Source organism: Rhipicephalus microplus, chromosome 1 (genome assembly GCF_043290135.1).
Source record: "Rhipicephalus microplus isolate Deutch F79 chromosome 1, USDA_Rmic, whole genome shotgun sequence".
Classification (NCBI taxonomy): Eukaryota; Metazoa; Arthropoda; class Arachnida; order Ixodida; family Ixodidae; genus Rhipicephalus; species Rhipicephalus microplus.
In genome coordinates, this window is record NC_134700.1 from 269,885,614 (window position 1) to 269,904,570 (window position 18,957).

The following is an 18,957-nucleotide window of genomic DNA, read 5'->3' on the forward strand; positions in this document are numbered from 1 at the left end:
AATTTAAGTTATTTGGCATTATACTTATTGTTATTTTTAATTTATAATAATTATTATGTTTATTAGAACTTAAAAGCGCAAACTTCGCAAAAGTTGATAAATTTTTAGGTGTACTACTTTCTACAATTTTTATAGATGCATTTATGTTCGTAAGAGAGCACTCAGCCTGTTATGTGTCTATTTGACAAGGTTTTTTTTTTTCTACCTTGTAGCAGTAGCAGTAGTAATAGTGTTGAAGCACAATTGTATTGTTACGTTATGGCGCAGTTGATGTCGATGCATTGCTGTTCCTTAGAAAAAAAAAAATGGCCGCTTCCGCATGTGAGAGCATGATACGCTCTGGCAGTGTCGTTGCTCGCAAGTTATGCCCCGTCTTCGCAACCCAAGTGCGAACTTCCGTTTATGATAAGAATCACGTAGAGCCATTCGTCGACAAGAAGAAACTGGAAGAGCTGGAGACGTCAGGGGAAGTGGAAGACTACAAGTTCGTGCCTGTTAAGGCTGCGCCGAGCCATGTGTCCACCTCTCTATTTTACGACGCCACCCTGGACAAGTTCATAAATATGTTGATGCGCAAAGGTGACAAGGCACTCGCGAGGGAGAACATTGAACTTGGACTGTTCAACGTGAAGCGTATACAACTTACTAAGTACAACAGGGCCACTGAGGAAGAGACGAAAAGGAAGGTCGAATGCAACCCTGTGACTATCCTGCACAAGGCACTTGAAAACTGCCGCCCGGTATTGGAACTGAGCCCGATCAAGCGAGGCGGCATCACCTATCAGGTACCTGTGCCCATGACAGAAAACAGAGCTCGTTTTCTCTCCATGAAATGGATGATCGATGCTGTCAACGACAAGGACCCCAAAGTTGCGTTCTGTGATCAGCTCGCCAAAGAGTTGCTGGACGCGTACAACAACCAGGGAAGAGTCGTCAAAAAGAAGCACGAGCTACACAAGCAGTGTGAAGCCAACAAGGCTTACGCCCATTACAGATGGTCGTAGACTTTCTCCAAGCCATCAGCATTCGCGCGTAGTTGTACAGAAAATAAATAAGTTTCGCTATCCCACCGTTGCACATTTACTTCCGCTTGGTCAGTCGCTCGACCAGAGTGGTGCCATAGCGACCGTGCATCTTACGTGAAAGCCTTGCGTATAGAAACACGCAGAAGTTTTTGAATGGTTTCGTTTACTGTTGAATGCTTCGAAGCCAACCGCTTGTCTCGCAAATGTGCCGCGAAAGTGAATCAACTCAAGGGGGGCCTATAAAAGTGCCATGGACGACAGATCATTCGCGCTCTGCTGCCTTTTCCTACTGCTTTTCCTCCGTCGTCCACGGTTGCTGACATGTCGCCGATTTAGCGCTCGGCCTCTCTGCAGCGGGCGCGTAATGATAAGCTCGACCCCGTTTCGTAACATCCGCTTATTGAGCGCTTTTCGACTTTGTGCCTTGCACCCTCGGTTCGTTAGCGCGTAGTGCGCAAGGACCAACGACAACGGGTCCAGTGCGCATGTTGACAGTCGCCGCCGGCCGGCCCTACAGCGGTTGGAGCTGGGGAGCGTCGACCGCTATCCTCTCCCAGTATCCTCCGCCACTTGTTGAGCGGCCGGCGTACGCGACGCACAGTTGATCCGCTTCGTGCATCGCACGGACTGTGAGCACGGGCACGCAGTCTTCGTCGCCGAAGCGCGCACAAACGGTCACGCGATGCTCAAGCTCGTCGCGGCCGAATTGGCCGGCGTACGCTCGAAATGGGCGAGCCTTATTCCTCGTCTCTGCCGCGCCGAGTTCCGCCGATCGTGGATGAGTGCAGCGAGCAAGGAGGATTTCGACCTCATCCGCTGTCAAACGACGGTGTTGCCGGTAAGTGCACCCGAACACACGTGCGGCCAACCCAGTGTTTTTATTTTATCCAGTCAATGAGTTCGTCGTTAAGTCGTTCTTGATTTTCCAAGGTAAGCTTAGAATATGTCATTTCGGTGTTTAGAAGAGCCGCCTCGAAATCTATTCGAATCGTACCCGAGAGCGCTCCGAATTCGAGTGAAGCTATAAATATTTGCTGAAAAAACGTTCAATTCGCCGCCGTCCTTGGCGATGTGCGAGACCAGACTGTTGGTTGCATTATTATGTCGGTAGCGGAAAACTGACAATTACCTCGGACGCCAGCGGCTCTGCTTTTTCCTCTACTGACGTTTGTCCTCTCTTGCTCTGCTGGTGACGCAAGCACTTGCGCCGTTCGTCTAGTGCAGGTCTGCGGTTCTCGGGAGAGGCGTATTTCTTGAGGCATGTGCGGGAGGGTGTACGCGTGCGTTTTATTCATTGGCGTGCTAGTTAGGTATAAGCTGGCCTTTTAAGAAGTTAACGAATAAGCTCCTTTATTGCGTAATTGTCACATCTTCATTTGTTACGTCTTTATTTTTAACTGTTTGACACCACCTCTCTGCAAATGGCCATCCACTACTTATTCTTCCTTCTTGCGCACAGGGGTCCTAGAAAATATTTTTGTCAACATTATGTTCAACATGTGGCAGGCCCAATGCATGCACTCTTTCATACTACTGCACTGTATTTGGAAGTAGGCAGTTTTTTTTTAATTAACAATTGATGGATAGCGTTGCCAGAGAGAAGTTTTAGATAGCATGCCACGCCTCGAATAATACCGAACTAGCAGTAGAGCTGATTGCAGCACATAGCACAAGTATCAGACTTTAATTGCATCTTTGTTATGCCAGCACCTTTGTCGAGTCAGCCTTGCTAGAATTAAGTAATGGATGTCTTTTATTATTTTTAAGCACTGGGATCACTCATTTTTATCTGGAATCTTGCCTCTGTTTTTCTGCCCACATTTGCACAGTATATTCAATATGTTTCAATTCACTGGCTGAGGAATCTCTTGCTGCACAACTAAGTGTGTGTCATTGTACTATGCTTCTTTCTGTTCCCATTTTTGTTTTCCGTGCATGTGCATCAGAAGCAGTGTTGGGGAAGGGTAGAGTATGAGGGGTGCTGGCTGCCTCATATCCCTCTTGAATTACTTACCTCCCTTTCCAAGTGCCTGAATGTTCACCCCACTGGATGACACCTGTTATTCTAGCTATTTTAGCATTAGAAAAATTGTGACATTGCCCTTTTTGTGGATGTGGTGATTAATTGAAACAAGGTATATACAGCACATATGTTCCCGTAACGCGCATGCATGTCACTACATAGCTTTGACAGCAGCACATGTATCCATTAGTGCCGTGTCTCCCACTTGACTTTGCGCCACGGCTGGCAGTTCGCTGTCAGGGAAAAGCTCGCATTTGACAAAGCCCCAAATAAACGATTTTACCACTGTTTCTTTGGTTTATTGTGTTGAACTGTGTGCTCTCATTTTTCCATGGCACGTTGACTTTCTATTGGATACAGACTTGTGTGTTTAATCCACAGGTATGCTCAGTTATGTCATTGCAGTTTAAAACATGTCTGGTCTATGTGATGTTCAAACATTGCAGTGACAAAATACAATGAAAGCACCCACCATGGCTCTCTATAGTGGCTGTGGTGCTCGGCTGCTGAGGAGAATGTTGCAGGATCAAACCCTGGCTGTGGCGACTGAATACTGACGTAGTAAAATTCTTGAAGCCCGTGTACTCAGATATAGGTATACGTTAAGCACCAGATGGTCAAGATTTCCAGAGCCTTTCACTGTGGCATCCATCATAATCATACTGTGGTTTCCAAACGTAAAACCCAACATTTATTATTAAAAAAACACAGCAAGAGCTTGACACTAACTTCTGTAAGAATGTTGAACTTAGTATTGAAGTTTTTCTTTGTAAGAGTGAAAGCTCTGCGCCTTTGAGGCTTTGATTTGAAGCCTTGCTTGAATTGATATGTTGTTTTCATTGTCCTGATTGTTTACAATTGGATAAAAAGGACCACAACAAGATGAAGTTCGAGTTTTCCCAGTGTAACTCTATGAATATAGTGTGAAACAATAATCATTCTAATTATAGTTCACATAACTTTGATGAAAAAAAAAATCTGCTTCTTAGAAAAGCCAGTTCGAGTGAGGCAAAGAGAAAGTGCACATCATCGTATGCCTCGTACTTTTCTGTGTGCTGTGCCTCTTCTTAGAGCAGTGCTGGTGCTTATTTTTTAATGCATGCTTACAGAGCAGAACAAGTTCTGTAAGTGATATCAGAAAAGCAATGCTAACCGCCAAATCTTTATTCTCTTTGGCAGTAATACACATCTTTCTGGCCAAATGAAAAGGAGGCAACCCGTGTGATAATAATGTTTATTCAGTTATTCCAAAGGAAGCGTCACTTCTATGCAAGCCATTTCTTCCTCGCTCTTCACTCAATGTACTGCTGTAACGTCTTTCTTGTTGGGCGGAAAGACGCTAGATCACTGTCTGGTAAAAAAAGTGTTCAATTTTTATGTAGTCAACTGTACTTCCTGTTGTTCACATACTAGCCATTTTATGTAGTCAACTGTACTTCCTGTTGTTCACATACTAGCCATTTGGTTCTTTCTCATACTCTACTCATAAATACAACAGCCCAAATAGAAACGGCTGAAGGTCTCCAGACAAAAAAAGAAAAGTTCCATATTCAGGTTGATTATCGAGCCATAAATCTTTCCAGCTGGAAAGACTTGCACTTTGATAGTTCAGGTTGAATTGAATGAATATTCAGCTGAATCTTTATCAATTCCTGGAGGGGTTTCCATCATATTCCAAGTAGATTTTTGTTGACTTCAAACAGAATGATTGTGTTATAAAGCTGAATTGTTCAACCGGAAATCTTTACAGCTGGAAAGGTTCAATAATCTTGCTGGAAATGGAACTTTTTTTTTTCATCTAGGTCACGAAGTGATAAGTTGGTGTATTCATTCATGTTTTTGTGATAAACTCACCTGCTTATTTCTTTCTCGCTTCTTTTTTTTTTTTAAGGGTCCTGAAAGGATTAGAGTTGGCAATGTTTGCAGCGTACCAGAAGCAGAGGTGACAACTGTATATGAAGCCCTTTTAAGTGGACAACGCATGAACAGTATGTATACTAATTTTGTTTTCATTCCACATGTACAAAGCAATCCAATGTTAATGTGAACTCCATAATAAGTGGTGCTCGAATGGCTCAAGATGGGGAATAGTTTGAGGGGCTTGTTTCTTTGTTAGACACACCCTTAATGAATTCTTATATAGCTGCAAGACCTAGCTGAAGCTATATCAGTTTGGTGCCAATGAAACAAAAAATCATCTGCTGCAAAGCCACATTGATTATATACTTCTCATAGGAAAAATTTATAGTTCATATGTTCCCTTTACAGCAGGCCTCAATGCACAAGGAACAGTGTATTCTGTCTCCACGGTGTTCGCATTATAGTAGCACTAATATCAATTGTTTTGTTGTATTTGTAATAATATTTGGCCAGAGAGAGTGATTTATGAATGTTTACTTTTTTATGCCATTATGGCATATAAAATCTTCTTTAATCAGTAGTTATGACTCATGGTGCAAAATCACGTTAGCTTTATCATCTGTCCATTACTGCATTTGTATCAAAAGTGTACTAAGGCTGTAAGCATGCAGTCGTTCTCCACTACACTCATTGTAAAAAGCAAATTTTCTTGTATTACTGTACATATGTGGTAAAAGTAAACCTTATTAAAGCTCTCCTAAATATGTTCACTAATTACAACTAAAAGCAGCTATAATAATATGGACAAACAATGTTTATGTTTCTCCTTCAATACGTGTCTTAGATTGGTTCATTGCATCAGTGAAAAATGTAGCAGAATAAAGTATATTCGCTAAATTTGTATCTGTCCTTGTTCTTTTTTTTTTCTTAAAAAATTTGAAGTTGAATGGTCAAATGTCACTCCGTAGTTTTCAAAGCCAATTTCACCACGAGCGTTTGCAGAAATTCAGAAAGCAAGATTGCTGAATTAACCACTTTATAAAGCAATTTGGGTTTCCGAGTTTGTGATCTGTAAACAACCTGTGGCTGGCGTGCACGCATTTGGCATCACGAGGGTCATTCATTTTCTACTGTAGTTTATCTCCGACGGTACGCAGTTTCGTTGACTTCGAATGGGGGTGCTTTACTTGTGTGCACATCATATCTGTGCGGCCTTGGCAGTGATTTATCCCATGTCCGGTTTCATCCGAAGTCTTATCTGTAATTGCAAAAAACACTCCAACTTCAGTGCTGCTGTGCTCAGTTTCTCACTTGCCCCATCTTGAGGGTGCTTGTATCCGGCTGCATCTGGATGCCCTTTTACCAAAAAGGAAAAAAAAAGGGGGGGGGGGGTCTTTGTCATTTATCTGTAATATTTTTAGACATTCTGTTGCCAAGGCCTCACGATATGGAATGTCAGGCCTTGGTACTATCCAAGTATAAATACACTGTTGTACATACACTGTTCCTTTGCTTGCTTAGTTGTTTATTTCTATGAATACAATCATTCCTTGCCATTGGCCATACAAATGAAAAGGACAAAGGAGTCAGGTCAATCGTGAGCCAGTTCACTCAGGCATATGCACAGGAGCACATTATAGAATAATCTTTCTTTGATGCGTAAACTCGTCTCTGTGAAACAGGAATGTTAGTTAGTAGCATAACACAGCTATAAGTTATCCCACTTCATGTGCTGCAATATATGGATTAGCAGGGTAAAAAAAAAATGCTGCTGAGCTACTGCAGTGCTGTTGGCCTCATAGTTCACAGTATACAATATTCAATAGACTGTCGTTGTGCAGAACCTAACGGGACCAGAGAAATGTTTCATTTAACATGAGTTCTGCTTACTGAGAGAAAAAGGTTGCAGAATCAAGGTATCAAGGTATGAAATTAATCGTACTTGAAGTAGTTGCGTTTAAAAGATTTCCGTTTGCTAAGAGTCTTCTGTAGTTTTTCAATGGCATTCTGAAACTAGCTGTTTACCTCGTGGTTCACAAATAGTCACCACTTTATTATTAGTGTTTTGAATGTACAGTTGCTTTTTAAACATTCCCTTATTCATTTTTGCTTTTTCTAATTTTTTAAAAATTGCTGGAGAGAGCAAGAGTAATTCTAGTGATGCAGATGTAATATTTACAATAGGCTGTACCTGTTAGATGCAGTCCTGGTTCACATTTTTAGCTGCAATTTATAATTCATTTTGCTCTGCATGTTCATGACTGGATATAATATCTGTGTAAAAAATGAATGTTTACTTTTGTTTTTATTCGGACTACTAAGAAAATGTGTATCTACATAGTGTGATTGGCATCATCACCATCGGCTTGGCTATGCCCACTGTAGGGCAAAGGCCTCTCCCATGATCCGCCAATGAACTCGTTCTTGTGCTTTATGCTGCCATGTTATACCCGTGAGCCTTTTAATCTCATTGGCCCACCTAACTTCCCGTCTCCCCCTCATGCATGCGTTTGCCTTCTCTGGGAATCAGTCAGTTACCCTTAATGACCAGCAGTTATCCTAACTACATGCTGCGTGCCCAGCCCATGTCCATTTCTTCTTCTTGATTTCAACTATGATATCCTTAACCCCGGTTTGTTCCCTGACCCACTCTGCTCTTTTCTTGTCTCTTAAGGTTACACCTACCATTTTCCTTTCCATCGCTCGCTGCGTTGTCCTCAATTTAAGCTGAACCCTCTTTATAATCCTCCAGGTTAGTGCTCTGTAGGTAAGCACGGGAAATGCTGCGTGCCCGGCCCATGTCCATTTCTTCTTCTTGATTTCAACTATGATATCCTTAACCCTCGTTTGTTCCCTAATCCACTCTGCTCTCTTCTTGTCTCTTAAGGTTACACTTACCATTTTCCTTTCCATTGCTCGCTGTGTCGTCCTCAATTTAAGCTGAACCCTCTTTGTAAGTCTCCAGGTTTCTGCTCCGTAGCTAAATACCGGCAAGATACAGCTGTTATATACCTTCCTCTTGAGGGATAGTGGCAATCTACCTGTCATAATTTGAGAGTGCTTGCCAAATGTGCTCCACCCCATTCTTATTCTTCTATTTACATCGATCTTATGGTTCGGCTCCGCGGTTATTACCTGTTCTAAATAGACATATTCCTTTGCAACTTTCAGCATCTCTCCACCTATCACAAAGCTCTGTTTTCTGCCCTGACTGTAGCACATTACTTTAGTTTTATGCATATTAATTTTGAGGCTTACTCTTCTGTGTTCAGTTCAGTAATCATGAGCTGTGATTCATCCCTTGAGTTACTTATCAAGGCAATGTCATCAGCGATTGCAGGTTACCAAGACTCTCTTCATTAACTCTTATCCCTAACTCTTTCCAACCTAGGGCCTTGAAAACCTCCTGTAAACACGTGGTGAATAGCATTAGAGAGATCGTGTCTCCCTGCCTTACACCCATCTTTATTGGGATTCTGTCACTTTCTTTATGGAAAACTATAGTGGCTGTGGATATGCTGTAGATTTCTTTCAGTATGTGTATGTAGGGTTCTTCGATGCCCCGATTCCATAGTGCCAGCATCACTGCTGATGTTTCGGCTGAGTCAAACGCGTTCTCGTAATCTATAAAGGCTATGTATAGGGGTTGGTTGTATTCCGCACATTTTTCTATCACCTGATTGATAGTATGAATATGGTCTATCGTGGAGTTGCCTGTACGAAATTATGCTTGGTGTTTTAGTTGATTAAATTAGCATATGCATTGCAAAATACTCGCGGAGTATCGGGCTTCTAACAGCAAGTGACAGTCTGTTGTGGACATCATTCACAAACAGTCACTTTTTGCTCATTTTTAGCTAACTTATTTTGAGTTTGTAAACTGGTAATTTCTGCTGAGGGGCTAGTTCGTGCATAGCTATGAAACATAACTTTATCCACAAGATATGTCATAGAGAGACAATGCCCAAAAAAAAACACCATTCTTATTTTTTTTTATGCCATGAGAGAAAGCAAATGTAAGAGCACGTCTTGGCATAATTCTTACTCACATTGCTTGCAGTAGAAATGAAAGTTTAAATAGTGGTGTTAAACATGCTTAATGCAACAGTCTGACTGGTAGTCACAAAAGAAAAGGCATAGATTCAGGGGAAGATGGGAGCTCTAAGAGGTGACAGTCTTGGAATATGGGGTGCAATCTTGAAGACATGTCCCCTTATCGAACAGTTGACTGCAGTGAGACCCCGTTTTCAAGAGTTTGGCTAGTAGGTTATATTATTGCCTTCAGCAAGTTTCTAGTTTAACGAAACACCCTTGAACACTGACTCAGTGTGTAAATAGTTTTTCTAACAAATCTGACTCCACTGAGCATCAACGTCCTTTCAGCTGCGTTTGTACTCTTCTGAAAAGTTACTGTTAGTGTGCAATCTATTTATTCACATGTCCTAGCGTATGTTGCCGTCAGGCACTGTTCCAGCTGTTTAGCCTCCAATTCTTATCTATTTTTACGATTCACATAGTTGCTTTTGACTGTCAGAGCACCAATATGAATAAACTGTTAATGTTTGCTTGCGATGGTCAGTTATTGTTTGTGAACACAGTAACATCATTTAGTTTAGTTTAGATTAGAAGGCTTGAAGCGTATGTGCTTGAAGTAAAGCACAAAATAAATATAACAGTTTTTCCAGTGCCCACTTGCCTGCTGTAGTAGGTCTCTAGTACAACCCTAAGATTCACTGAACCAATTCAGTGTATAAATCTGTTCATGAAGCATGTATACACATTATATAAAAAAAGAAAAAACAAACAAGGCCAGGTTTGCGCGAAGTGCGCAGCACAGTCACAGCGAAAGCTAGAAGAGTGGTCTATCTAGAGGCCGTTCGAACTTTCTTGAAGCAACTAATAGAAGTATGCATGCAGGGTACCCGCTAAGCCATAAATCATGATTTTTGGGAAGTAGGGAAACACTCACTGTCATTCTTTTTTTTTATGGATAACCTGCTGCACTTCTATTGCAGGTTATCATTTATGGACATACATTTGTGGGTATACCTGCTACACATCTATAGGCATTAGTGGTTGCTTGTGGCTGTTAACATTGCTTGTGGCTGTTAACAAAGAATTATCGCTGAGCACTGCAAAGGGCTCAGCACAGCTTTCAACAACACACACGTTGCGTAGTTAGCATTGTGTGACGGCTGTTGGAATTTTATTCTTTAGCCACACCATATAATGTATGTTAACACAATTCCTTGTCGAAATTTATGCCTGTACAGGGTCTTCTCGCAAAAAAAAAAAACATGGTTTATTTCTTCATCACAGGAATTGGTATAATTAAAAAGAAAGTGAAACTTGTCCTTAGAGTAACAGTTGAATGTTTATTGTACATTGGTAAAAGAGAGCTTGCACGATGTTTCTTGATGTTTGAGGGCTATGGCACCGTGTAACGTGAACGTACCCGCATTGACGCTTTAGTGACACATCTCCATTCCCACGACTGACGTCCATGAGCATTGATTAAACAAACCCCTGTGGTCATTTTGACGTCGTGACAATATATGCTTGTGGTAGCAGTAGTAGTTATTGGTGATAGTGGAATCGGAGAAAGCAGTGTGACAGCCAGGAGGGCTGTCACTGTATGGACGCTGAAATTTGGCTACTCGCAATACGTAAGAGTATTGAATGCCACTCTCCTGCGATTTTCCGTGGTGGCGATTTTCCGTGGAGTGAGCGTCGATGCACAGCGCAGAGTTTATAGCCAGGTGTCACAGAGTAACTTTTTTTTTTTTGTATGAAGGGATGCTATGAGCGAGGCCGACACTAAGGGTAATGTTGCCACCTGGCGTTGTGGTGATGCACTGACAAAATTAAATTGTAATTTTCCTATCGGAAAGGCGCATTTTTGTGACATATTTTCGTCACATGTCGTTGAAGTCTAGGTAAAGCCCGACATAAAACACTTTCGTGTTAAAAGTTTCAAGCACCAGTGGGGTCTGTAGTAGAATACTCAACTACTTCGTATAGGGCCGGGTTCAAATCCCATCCAATCCTGGGCATTTTTTTCTCATTTCATTTTTACATATTTTGTGCAATGCAGTTTACAGACGCCAGCGGCGGTGAACAACTATAGCTCTATTGTCACAATCTCATAACAGCTGTTGCTGTAACAAAACAAAACCTCATATCAAGACATCAGTTATATTATGCCATTTTAACAACAGACAAGGCTATCTTCTGTCGTAAGCAAGCAGCTTTTGTTATACTATACCTTTTATTAAGCACATCCACACATCCACACTTCATGTACGACTCATGCACATTTACTGGAAATGTTTCATTTGGGATTTTGTTTTTTCAAGAGTAAGTTTCAGCCCTATCAGTTTTTATTTTAATAGATTGTGTAAAATTTTTTAAATTTTAGTTTTCATTTCTGAATATACGCTCTTAACATAGAGCCTTTTTTTTTGTGATATTAACCTAAACCTCGAAATTTCTTTCACACGTGAGTTGTGGAATCCGTGATCAACATAGCAATACTACTTCGGGGTTAGTGTACTGAGGGATGTATGAAACTTAAGCATATTTTTGAAATGTTGAAAATAATTGTGAAAGCAGAATTCTTTTTTTTAAGGATATGAAAAGGTCCTTGAGGTCAGTTTTTCACTATAAAGCCATAGATATTCAGCAGACTTGTTGCTCTAGTAAATTCACAATGGTTTCTTTATTTCGTTAATGCGTACTTGTGCATGGAATGCTATTTTTGGGTGATAAAAACAGTTTATAAATTTTGTATGCAGAGTGCACTCGAAAACAAGCACTGTTAGAGACATATAGAAGGAATAGCCAATTTATTGACACAAAAGAGCTTTTAGTTTGTCTCTACAGCACACCCTTGTAATGCCATTAAAACGCTCAGCAAGACTGCAAAGGAAGTTTTTTTTTTTTTTTTCTTCGTTCAGCGAACTGGGAGCGCAGAGAAAAAACACAAAGGACGAAGCGAGGAACCACACAACACGAGCGCTCAACTATCAACTATTGAGTTGATAGTTGAGCGCTCGTGTTGTGTGGTTCCTCGCTTCGTCCTTTGTGTTTTTTTTCTGCGCTCCCAGTTCGCTGAACGAAGAAAAATGAATTACCAACTGGCCCATATTTTGATCCTTCTGCACTGCAAAGGAAGAGAACAAAAGTGATGGAAAGCGCACAGCTGGGGTAGGTCGGCTTACAGGATGAAATATCGGATGGAGTAAAAGCAAAGGGTTCGGGCAAGAAAACAACTGTTAGTGTCAATGCACGACATTAAAATGTACTTGTGTGCTACCCATGTCGCAATGTATAAAAGAACAAAGATTTTAATGGCTGCAAGAAAATAAGACACAGCTAACATCATCTTTTGTGCTGTAAAGCAGCATCGCAAACCACTCGCAATGTCATTGCACGGCTGGGAGGGAGAAAAATGGGGCTTCAGATGAACTGACATTCTGTGTGGCCCTGCAAGGAATTTCATACAGTAACGGCATGAATGCTTAATGAAGAAAAGGGATGTCACTAGCTTTTTCTCGTAAGAGTTGATTGGTGTACGAGTCTATTTCATTTGGGCACACTGCAAAAAAAAGAGAGAGAAAGAGAGAAAAAGAAATGAGGTGACCTGTGTTGGTGAGTTATACATTTGCAATAGCAGACCCCTGAAAAAAAAAGAAGAAAGCTCTGACCAGAGGGAAGGCATCAAGCACGAAAATGGGAGATCTGACATTGCTGCTGCCACAAATTTTTCTCGACAACTCATCACGACACTGGTTTTGACGGCACACATTCAGGTTTAGTTAGTTCTTTGTTGATGAATAAAGGCTACTTTGCATTCCAGAGAAACACAATTGCACAACTTAGCAAGTTTCAAAACCTCTTCCTTAAGGAGAGGTGCTACTCAAAAAACGTTTTTTTCCTCTAAAGTTACATATTTTTTATTTTTATTTGCTTTTGCAAGTTTTGTTTCTCTGCTTTTACAGCATGTTCTCACGCTGTGAAATTCACCATCGTGAACCCAGACCAACAAGCCCAAGCTACTACACTTATAGAAAGAAAAAAAAATTACTTTGAAGTTAGAATTGATGTAGGGTAAAATAATTTTTAAAGAGTGCAAGGTGGCTAATACAAACCAAAGAGCCTGTTGTCTAGAGTCCCCTGTATACTATTTCCCGGCTGCTTGCCATTGCATTTTGCATTAGTTCACCAAAACCACATGCTCAAAATTCTGATTATCAAGCTCTTCTGATGGCAAAAATCATTTTAAGGAAAGGTGTGAGTTGGGAAATACAACTTGTTTCCATAATTACATATTTTTAACTTTTCTTTGCTTTCACGAGTATAGTTTCTCTACTTTCAAGACAAAAAAAAAACTGAAAATTTTAAGTAAACTTGAAGTACCATTAAAATTACTTTTAAAGAGCACAAGGTGGCTGCTAAAAACTAGAAGAAGCTAATTTTTTCAAGTCCCCTAAAAATTGTCACCTGCTACTTGTCAATGCATTTCACATGCGGAATTCACTAAAGCCAAGTTCTCAAAATAAGCCATGATTGTCAAGGTATCTTGATTGAAGAAATTGCCTTAAAAACACACTTTTTTTGCATATATGAACTTTCACTTATATGTTTAAAATGCACTTTTCTCAAGACCCATTTTTAGGCATGTTCCAGAGTTTCCACATCATGTTCTTGATAGTTATTGTAGCCTGATCGGATTGAAATTTTGCCCGCATATTCCTCAAGTTGTTAAGGTGCAAGTATCTTCTTTAAATCTTGATAGCATCCATACAGTCATTGCAAACCTAAAATGAACTCTTCGTAGGGACTGAGGATACTAAGCATTTTCACATTACAATTTATGTTGTCCAGTAAAATCTCTTATACACACTCTCTTGATGGTTATTTGCATGGTTAATGTACAGCAAAATGATCCATTAATTAGTGAGAACTGTAAATATTTCATAACATGAAAAGTCTGTCCCAAACCAACTATACGTTACACACTGTCATGGCACAAAACTAAAACAGCGAATTGAACTATAAAACTAATTATGTAATTTAAATCAGGATAAAAACCGATATATTCAGCTAAACTTTCCTTGTCCTAGACTATAGATTATCGCAACATTTTTTCCGAATGGCATCTCCCCTTAAAATGTATTTCTTAGTCAAGTAGATAAGCTTTCATTTCTACGTGTAAAAGTTGTTTTTCTCAAGACGCAGTTTTGAGAAACTTCTTGAGTTTGGACATCACGTATGTGGTAATTCTGATGGCCCGAACGGGGTGAAATTTTTCCCACATATTTTTTTTTACATGAGAAAAGCGTAGTCCTTATATCACTTACATAATTATTACGATCTTAATGTAAACAGTTAGTATTTGCAGAGCATTGCAAGACTTCTTGCATAACAATTTTTATTGTTGATTAAAATGTCTTATACACACCTTGTAGTTAGTTACTTCCATTCCACAGTTAATCTGGAGCAATAGGAACCATTATAATGACTCATAACCATAAAAGTTTACTGGCAGAAGAAGAGTGTAAAAAAACTATTGTCACATGTTCATGGTACAAAACGAAAACTATGCAACTTACTATACAACTAATTGCATATTTGAAATCGGCATGGAAACCTATGTAAACAACAAGAATTTTATTTCTCTAGGCCAGAGATTATACTTTCTTTTTAAAGATAACGATGAAAGGAATAATGTTAAAATTGGGTATTTCAGATTGATGTGCGAGATCTGGCATTCTGGCTGAGAAATTTTCAAAAATTGAAAAATGAAAATATAGCTTTTATTTTCACTAAAAAAATCAACATTACAAAAAATATAGATTAAAAAAATTTGCTTTAAGGTGATTCGCTATTCTTCTTTAGTTTCCTAAAGAGGGGCAGGTCACTTGTCTCGATTCCCTCGTCAACATGTCCCGTGTTGTCCCACGCACTAGGTCCCTGCTTTCTTTATAATGTTGCAACTCCCCTATAATCCTATGCTATCCACAACAATATTTTTTGTTTCTAGTTGTCTATACTGTCTTCCTCATTAAATAGAAGTTCCTGTTCTATATGTTAAGTCCTATTGGTATTGTTATTCCATTATTCTTGTCATCGTCCTCCCCTTTGGCATTTTTCAAGCATTTCATTTATTCACTGGCTTTATAATTCTTAGCATGGCTTACAGACAAGAACCTACCCGAAACCACTGTTAATTAACAGGATTTATCTTGTGGTCTCTGTACAACATGCGATAAATGCCATTAGACCATAGATTTCGCTCATATGCTCTAGCATTGCTCCACATTGCGTAGCAACAAGGAAAATACTGAAGAATAGGGGCACGTAGCTTTACGCAGTCCTACATTAGAGGGACAATTATGGGCAGTCCAATGGGCCCGGGAAGCGGCTAAGGCTAGGTCTTTCAGTCCCAACGTGGGAGCGGCCCGCTTCGTGCTAGGACACTAGCTCAGCCTATTGGACAATAATAATGTTCTTTCATCCATCCATCTATCCAAATTTGTTATTGTCCCTGTTGCAATGATTCATTCATGTTGAGCTGTTGAGCACAACATCACAGGTTTGATTCTTAGCCATGCAGTCACTCCAAAGAGATTAAAATGGAAAAATAAAAAACAAAACCTACGTCATAATGCGATTTAGTTATCTAATAAGTTCATGATAGTAAAAATGAGTATCTTGCTTATCATTATGTTTCTACAAGCCAACGCTATACTTCAACATGCAAGACATTATTGAAATTTAACATGCAAAAAAAAAAAACACCGGCGTAATGTGCTATGGGTACCCGTTAACTGCAAGGAGGTCAAAATGATTATTTCGCTTACCATTATGTTTCTACAACCCCATGCTATAGTTCAACATTTAAGACATTTCTGGAATCTAATGCAAAAGAAAAATGCCGGTGTACCTAATATGCTTTGGGTACTTGTTAACTGCAAGCAGGTCAACATTATTCTCTTGCTTGCATTGATGTTTCACGCAGCCTATGCTATAATTTTGACATGGTAAACATTAAAACTTCAGACTGATAGAAAACTGATTGTCCATTCAACTTTCTATGAAACGCTAATTTTTTAAAATACATTTGAACTTTGTTTGATAACATTTTACCGAAGCATATCTCACAATTTTTCTGCATGGTAATGCTTTTGAAAGTCCTGCTATGTAGCCATTCGCTATCTCATCATAACCTGAGAAATGCTAATGTTGATATTTTTCAATTATTGGCATGCTACACGATGCAGCATGCATTTGATATCTCAGGCTGTCAGAGCTGAGAACCAGGATATGAAACTTCTAGGACTGCTTTTATTGTCTTCCAGAGGAGCAGCTACTTCTCATTTAACTGCTGAATCTGCTCTCGATTCATTGTTTATACAATCTTATCTGAAGGGTTTATCAAAGCTCATAGATAAAAAAGGTAATTGTCAAATACTTATGGTTTTCATGGTAAAACTATTATAATTTAGAGCACATAATTTATGGGGCCATATACACTAGTATTAGTATTTTATTTTTTTATGTTCTACTGAAGGCTCTTGTCTTTATACAAGACGACTTGAAATATAATGCCAAATGTCCTCCGTATATCTTATCTCCTTGGTCGACACTGTGAGATGCGCAAGAAGCACATCTCAAAACAAAGTCTCATGTCAAGAGTATGATGTCACTGAGTGCACTATGGTGCACTCAGTTTGTATTAGGTATTCTCTCGTTCTTTCTGATAAAAATCTCCATTGTTAATGGTGCAATCTTGCATGATAAATTGTCTGAGCACATGGAATTTTTATTCACAGCATTGGTGTTATCGTTTTTCTAGAAAACAAGAAGGCCTGTGGTTACTGGAGCAAGGACCTTAAAGAGCTTCACTGGATAAGCTATGAAGAGGTTCGTAACAGAGCAAGTTTATAACTGCTGTAGAAGCACTCTGCAAAAAGGGCAATTTGAATATCTGCTCTGACTTGTGATTGGTAGCTCACTACATGTTAGCTCCCTACATGACTGCATAATAAACATTTATTATGGGCATTATTGTAAACTAGGGATACTGAATTGGTTTTCACTTTCGTGTGGGCCTTCAGATCATTAGCAGACCAGTTTGAGCACTCTACAAGATCTATTATCAGATTCTAAATGCATGCATCCCCACAGGTCTCAAGAAGTACCCGCTCACCAAGTTTTGACTGGTCTTTGCTCAAGGGACGTTATCAGGGTGAGCGATGTCATTGGGGCAAACAGCTGCTCCAGTGAGGCAAATTACGAAGGAAAATATGGAATAGCGATTCCCTACTACAGCTCTGAGCTTCCGGTGGATGGCGAGCATCAGCTGTTTGTGTTAGAATGTGCTCTATGTCGATGTTAGCAGTGCAACCAGTGATTCTGTCGAGGTTTTCTTCCTTTAACGCCATGGATTGCCCTTTCAGTGCTGTGGGCTGTAAACTTAGAGATTGGCAATAGGTCAAGCTGCAACATTCTGTGCTTGTTTAAGGCAACCAATGTGTATAGTGGAGTAGCTACTATATTGCAGCCGCACAGTGAGCACGAGAACAGAAAATTTGTGCTATGTAGATCAGCCAGCAGCTACATTTCTAGCAGAGCCTCATGGTGTAGAGCTTAACGAGACAAGCATGTGGAGCGTGACCTCGACAACCTTCCACGTGTCGGCAGATGTTCATGAAAAGCAGAGCTTGGCACATACCACTTATAACTGCTGTTAAGGAAATGACTAACATTCAATAGCCTGTAGCTTCCTCCATGCAGAGTGCTTCACTTAAAATATAATGATATAATTATGTTGTTATGATAGGGATGTGCGAATATTCGAATTTTTAACTCTGATCGAATAATGCCTAAGTGAATAATTTGATTTTTCTTTCAAATAGCTAGTATTCAAATTCTACTGGCCGAATATCTAAAATGCAACAAAACTTAATGGTGCAACTTGATTAGGGTGGATGGCTAAAACAAACACTAACATCATTGCAATACTGATTGTTGGCCTAGTAGGTACTTGCTTACTGATATGCTTTGGCCGCAAATAACACACACACAAAGTAAAGAAACACTCAACGACAAGCCGCTTGTGCTTGTTGTTGAGTGTTTCTTTACTTTGTGTGTGTGTTATTTGCGGCCAAAGCATGTCAGTAAACATCGTTACAGTTGGCCTTTTGCTAAAACTTGCACCAATATCGAAGTTCAAAAGTGAGTGCGTATTTATTTTCAAAAAGATTGTCATTTCCACACATTAAAAAAAAAGCACCAAAAAAGTCAAGCCTTTCACAATTTTAATGACGAAACAAAGGCATGGACTTGTTGCATAGTTCAGTTGCTTAAGTTTCAAGCACCACAAGACATCGCCACTTTGGCCCGTGATATTCTTAGTGTTTGTCTTCACATGTGAAAACTTGTCAAAAAAAAGCACCAAAAAACAGTCAAGCCTTTCACAATTTCAATGACGAAACGAAGGCACGGACTTATTGCATAGTTTAGTTGCTTACGTTTCAAGCACCGCAAGACATCGCCACTTTAGCCCATGATATTCTTAGTGTTTGTCTTCACATGTGAAAATTTGTCCATGCTACGCAGTCACCACTGCTGCATCACAGCGCTCATTCGCAAACGCCCATCATTTCGGCGTGCACTTGTTCTGAATGGGCACCCTAAGATTTTTGGGCCTGGAATTCCCATGGTAATGAAGTATAACAATACCGTAGTCAGATTAGCTGTATTGTGTGACGATAGGTGTAAAAAAATTGATGCAGCTTCACACTAGTGGTGCCGAGCCTGAAGCAAGCACGAACCTGGGCAGCCCTCTTTGTTTCTCTTCGGTTTTCTCTTTCATTCCCCCAATCTTTTTTTTCTTTTTTTTTCTCCCTTTATCTCGATGTGACAAAAAATCGCACTATTTCCACGGAGTGAATGATGATTAGTGAGGCGAAGCACTCGTCAGTTCGTTCGTGCTTTCGTCCACCAATTCGTTCTTGCTTCCGTTCGTGCGTCTGTGTCGTC

The 18,957-nt window shown here is 40.0% G+C and overlaps 2 protein-coding genes across 2 annotated transcripts in view; both read left to right on the plus strand.

Annotated features, from left to right (window-relative positions):
• Nucleotides 1–266: 266 nt before the first annotated feature.
• On the plus strand, nucleotides 267–1,069 carry LOC119188009 (mitochondrial ribosomal protein S7). The gene has a single exon (XM_037436042.2). The coding sequence runs from the start codon at nucleotides 306–308 to the stop codon at nucleotides 1,002–1,004; it is 699 nt and encodes a 232-aa protein (XP_037291939.2). The 5' UTR covers nucleotides 267–305; the 3' UTR covers nucleotides 1,005–1,069.
• A 441-nt stretch (nucleotides 1,070–1,510) lies between these two features.
• The window catches only part of LOC119188022 (long-chain-fatty-acid--CoA ligase 5), a 65,175-nt gene continuing 47,728 nt past the window's right edge, over nucleotides 1,511–18,957 (plus strand). The window contains exons 1-3 of the mRNA XM_037436047.2: nucleotides 1,511–1,863; nucleotides 4,940–5,036; nucleotides 16,769–16,836. Of these exons, the coding sequence (XP_037291944.2) occupies nucleotides 1,708–1,863; nucleotides 4,940–5,036; nucleotides 16,769–16,836 (321 nt within the window). The 5' untranslated portion in view covers nucleotides 1,511–1,707. The remainder of the gene's footprint in view (nucleotides 1,864–4,939; nucleotides 5,037–16,768; nucleotides 16,837–18,957) is intronic.

Bases quoted from the DNA above. Each gene is read 5' to 3' on its own strand.
- LOC119188009 (XM_037436042.2), top strand. From the start codon at position 306: ATGGCCGCTTCCGCATGTGAGAGCATGATACGCTCTGGCAGTGTCGTT.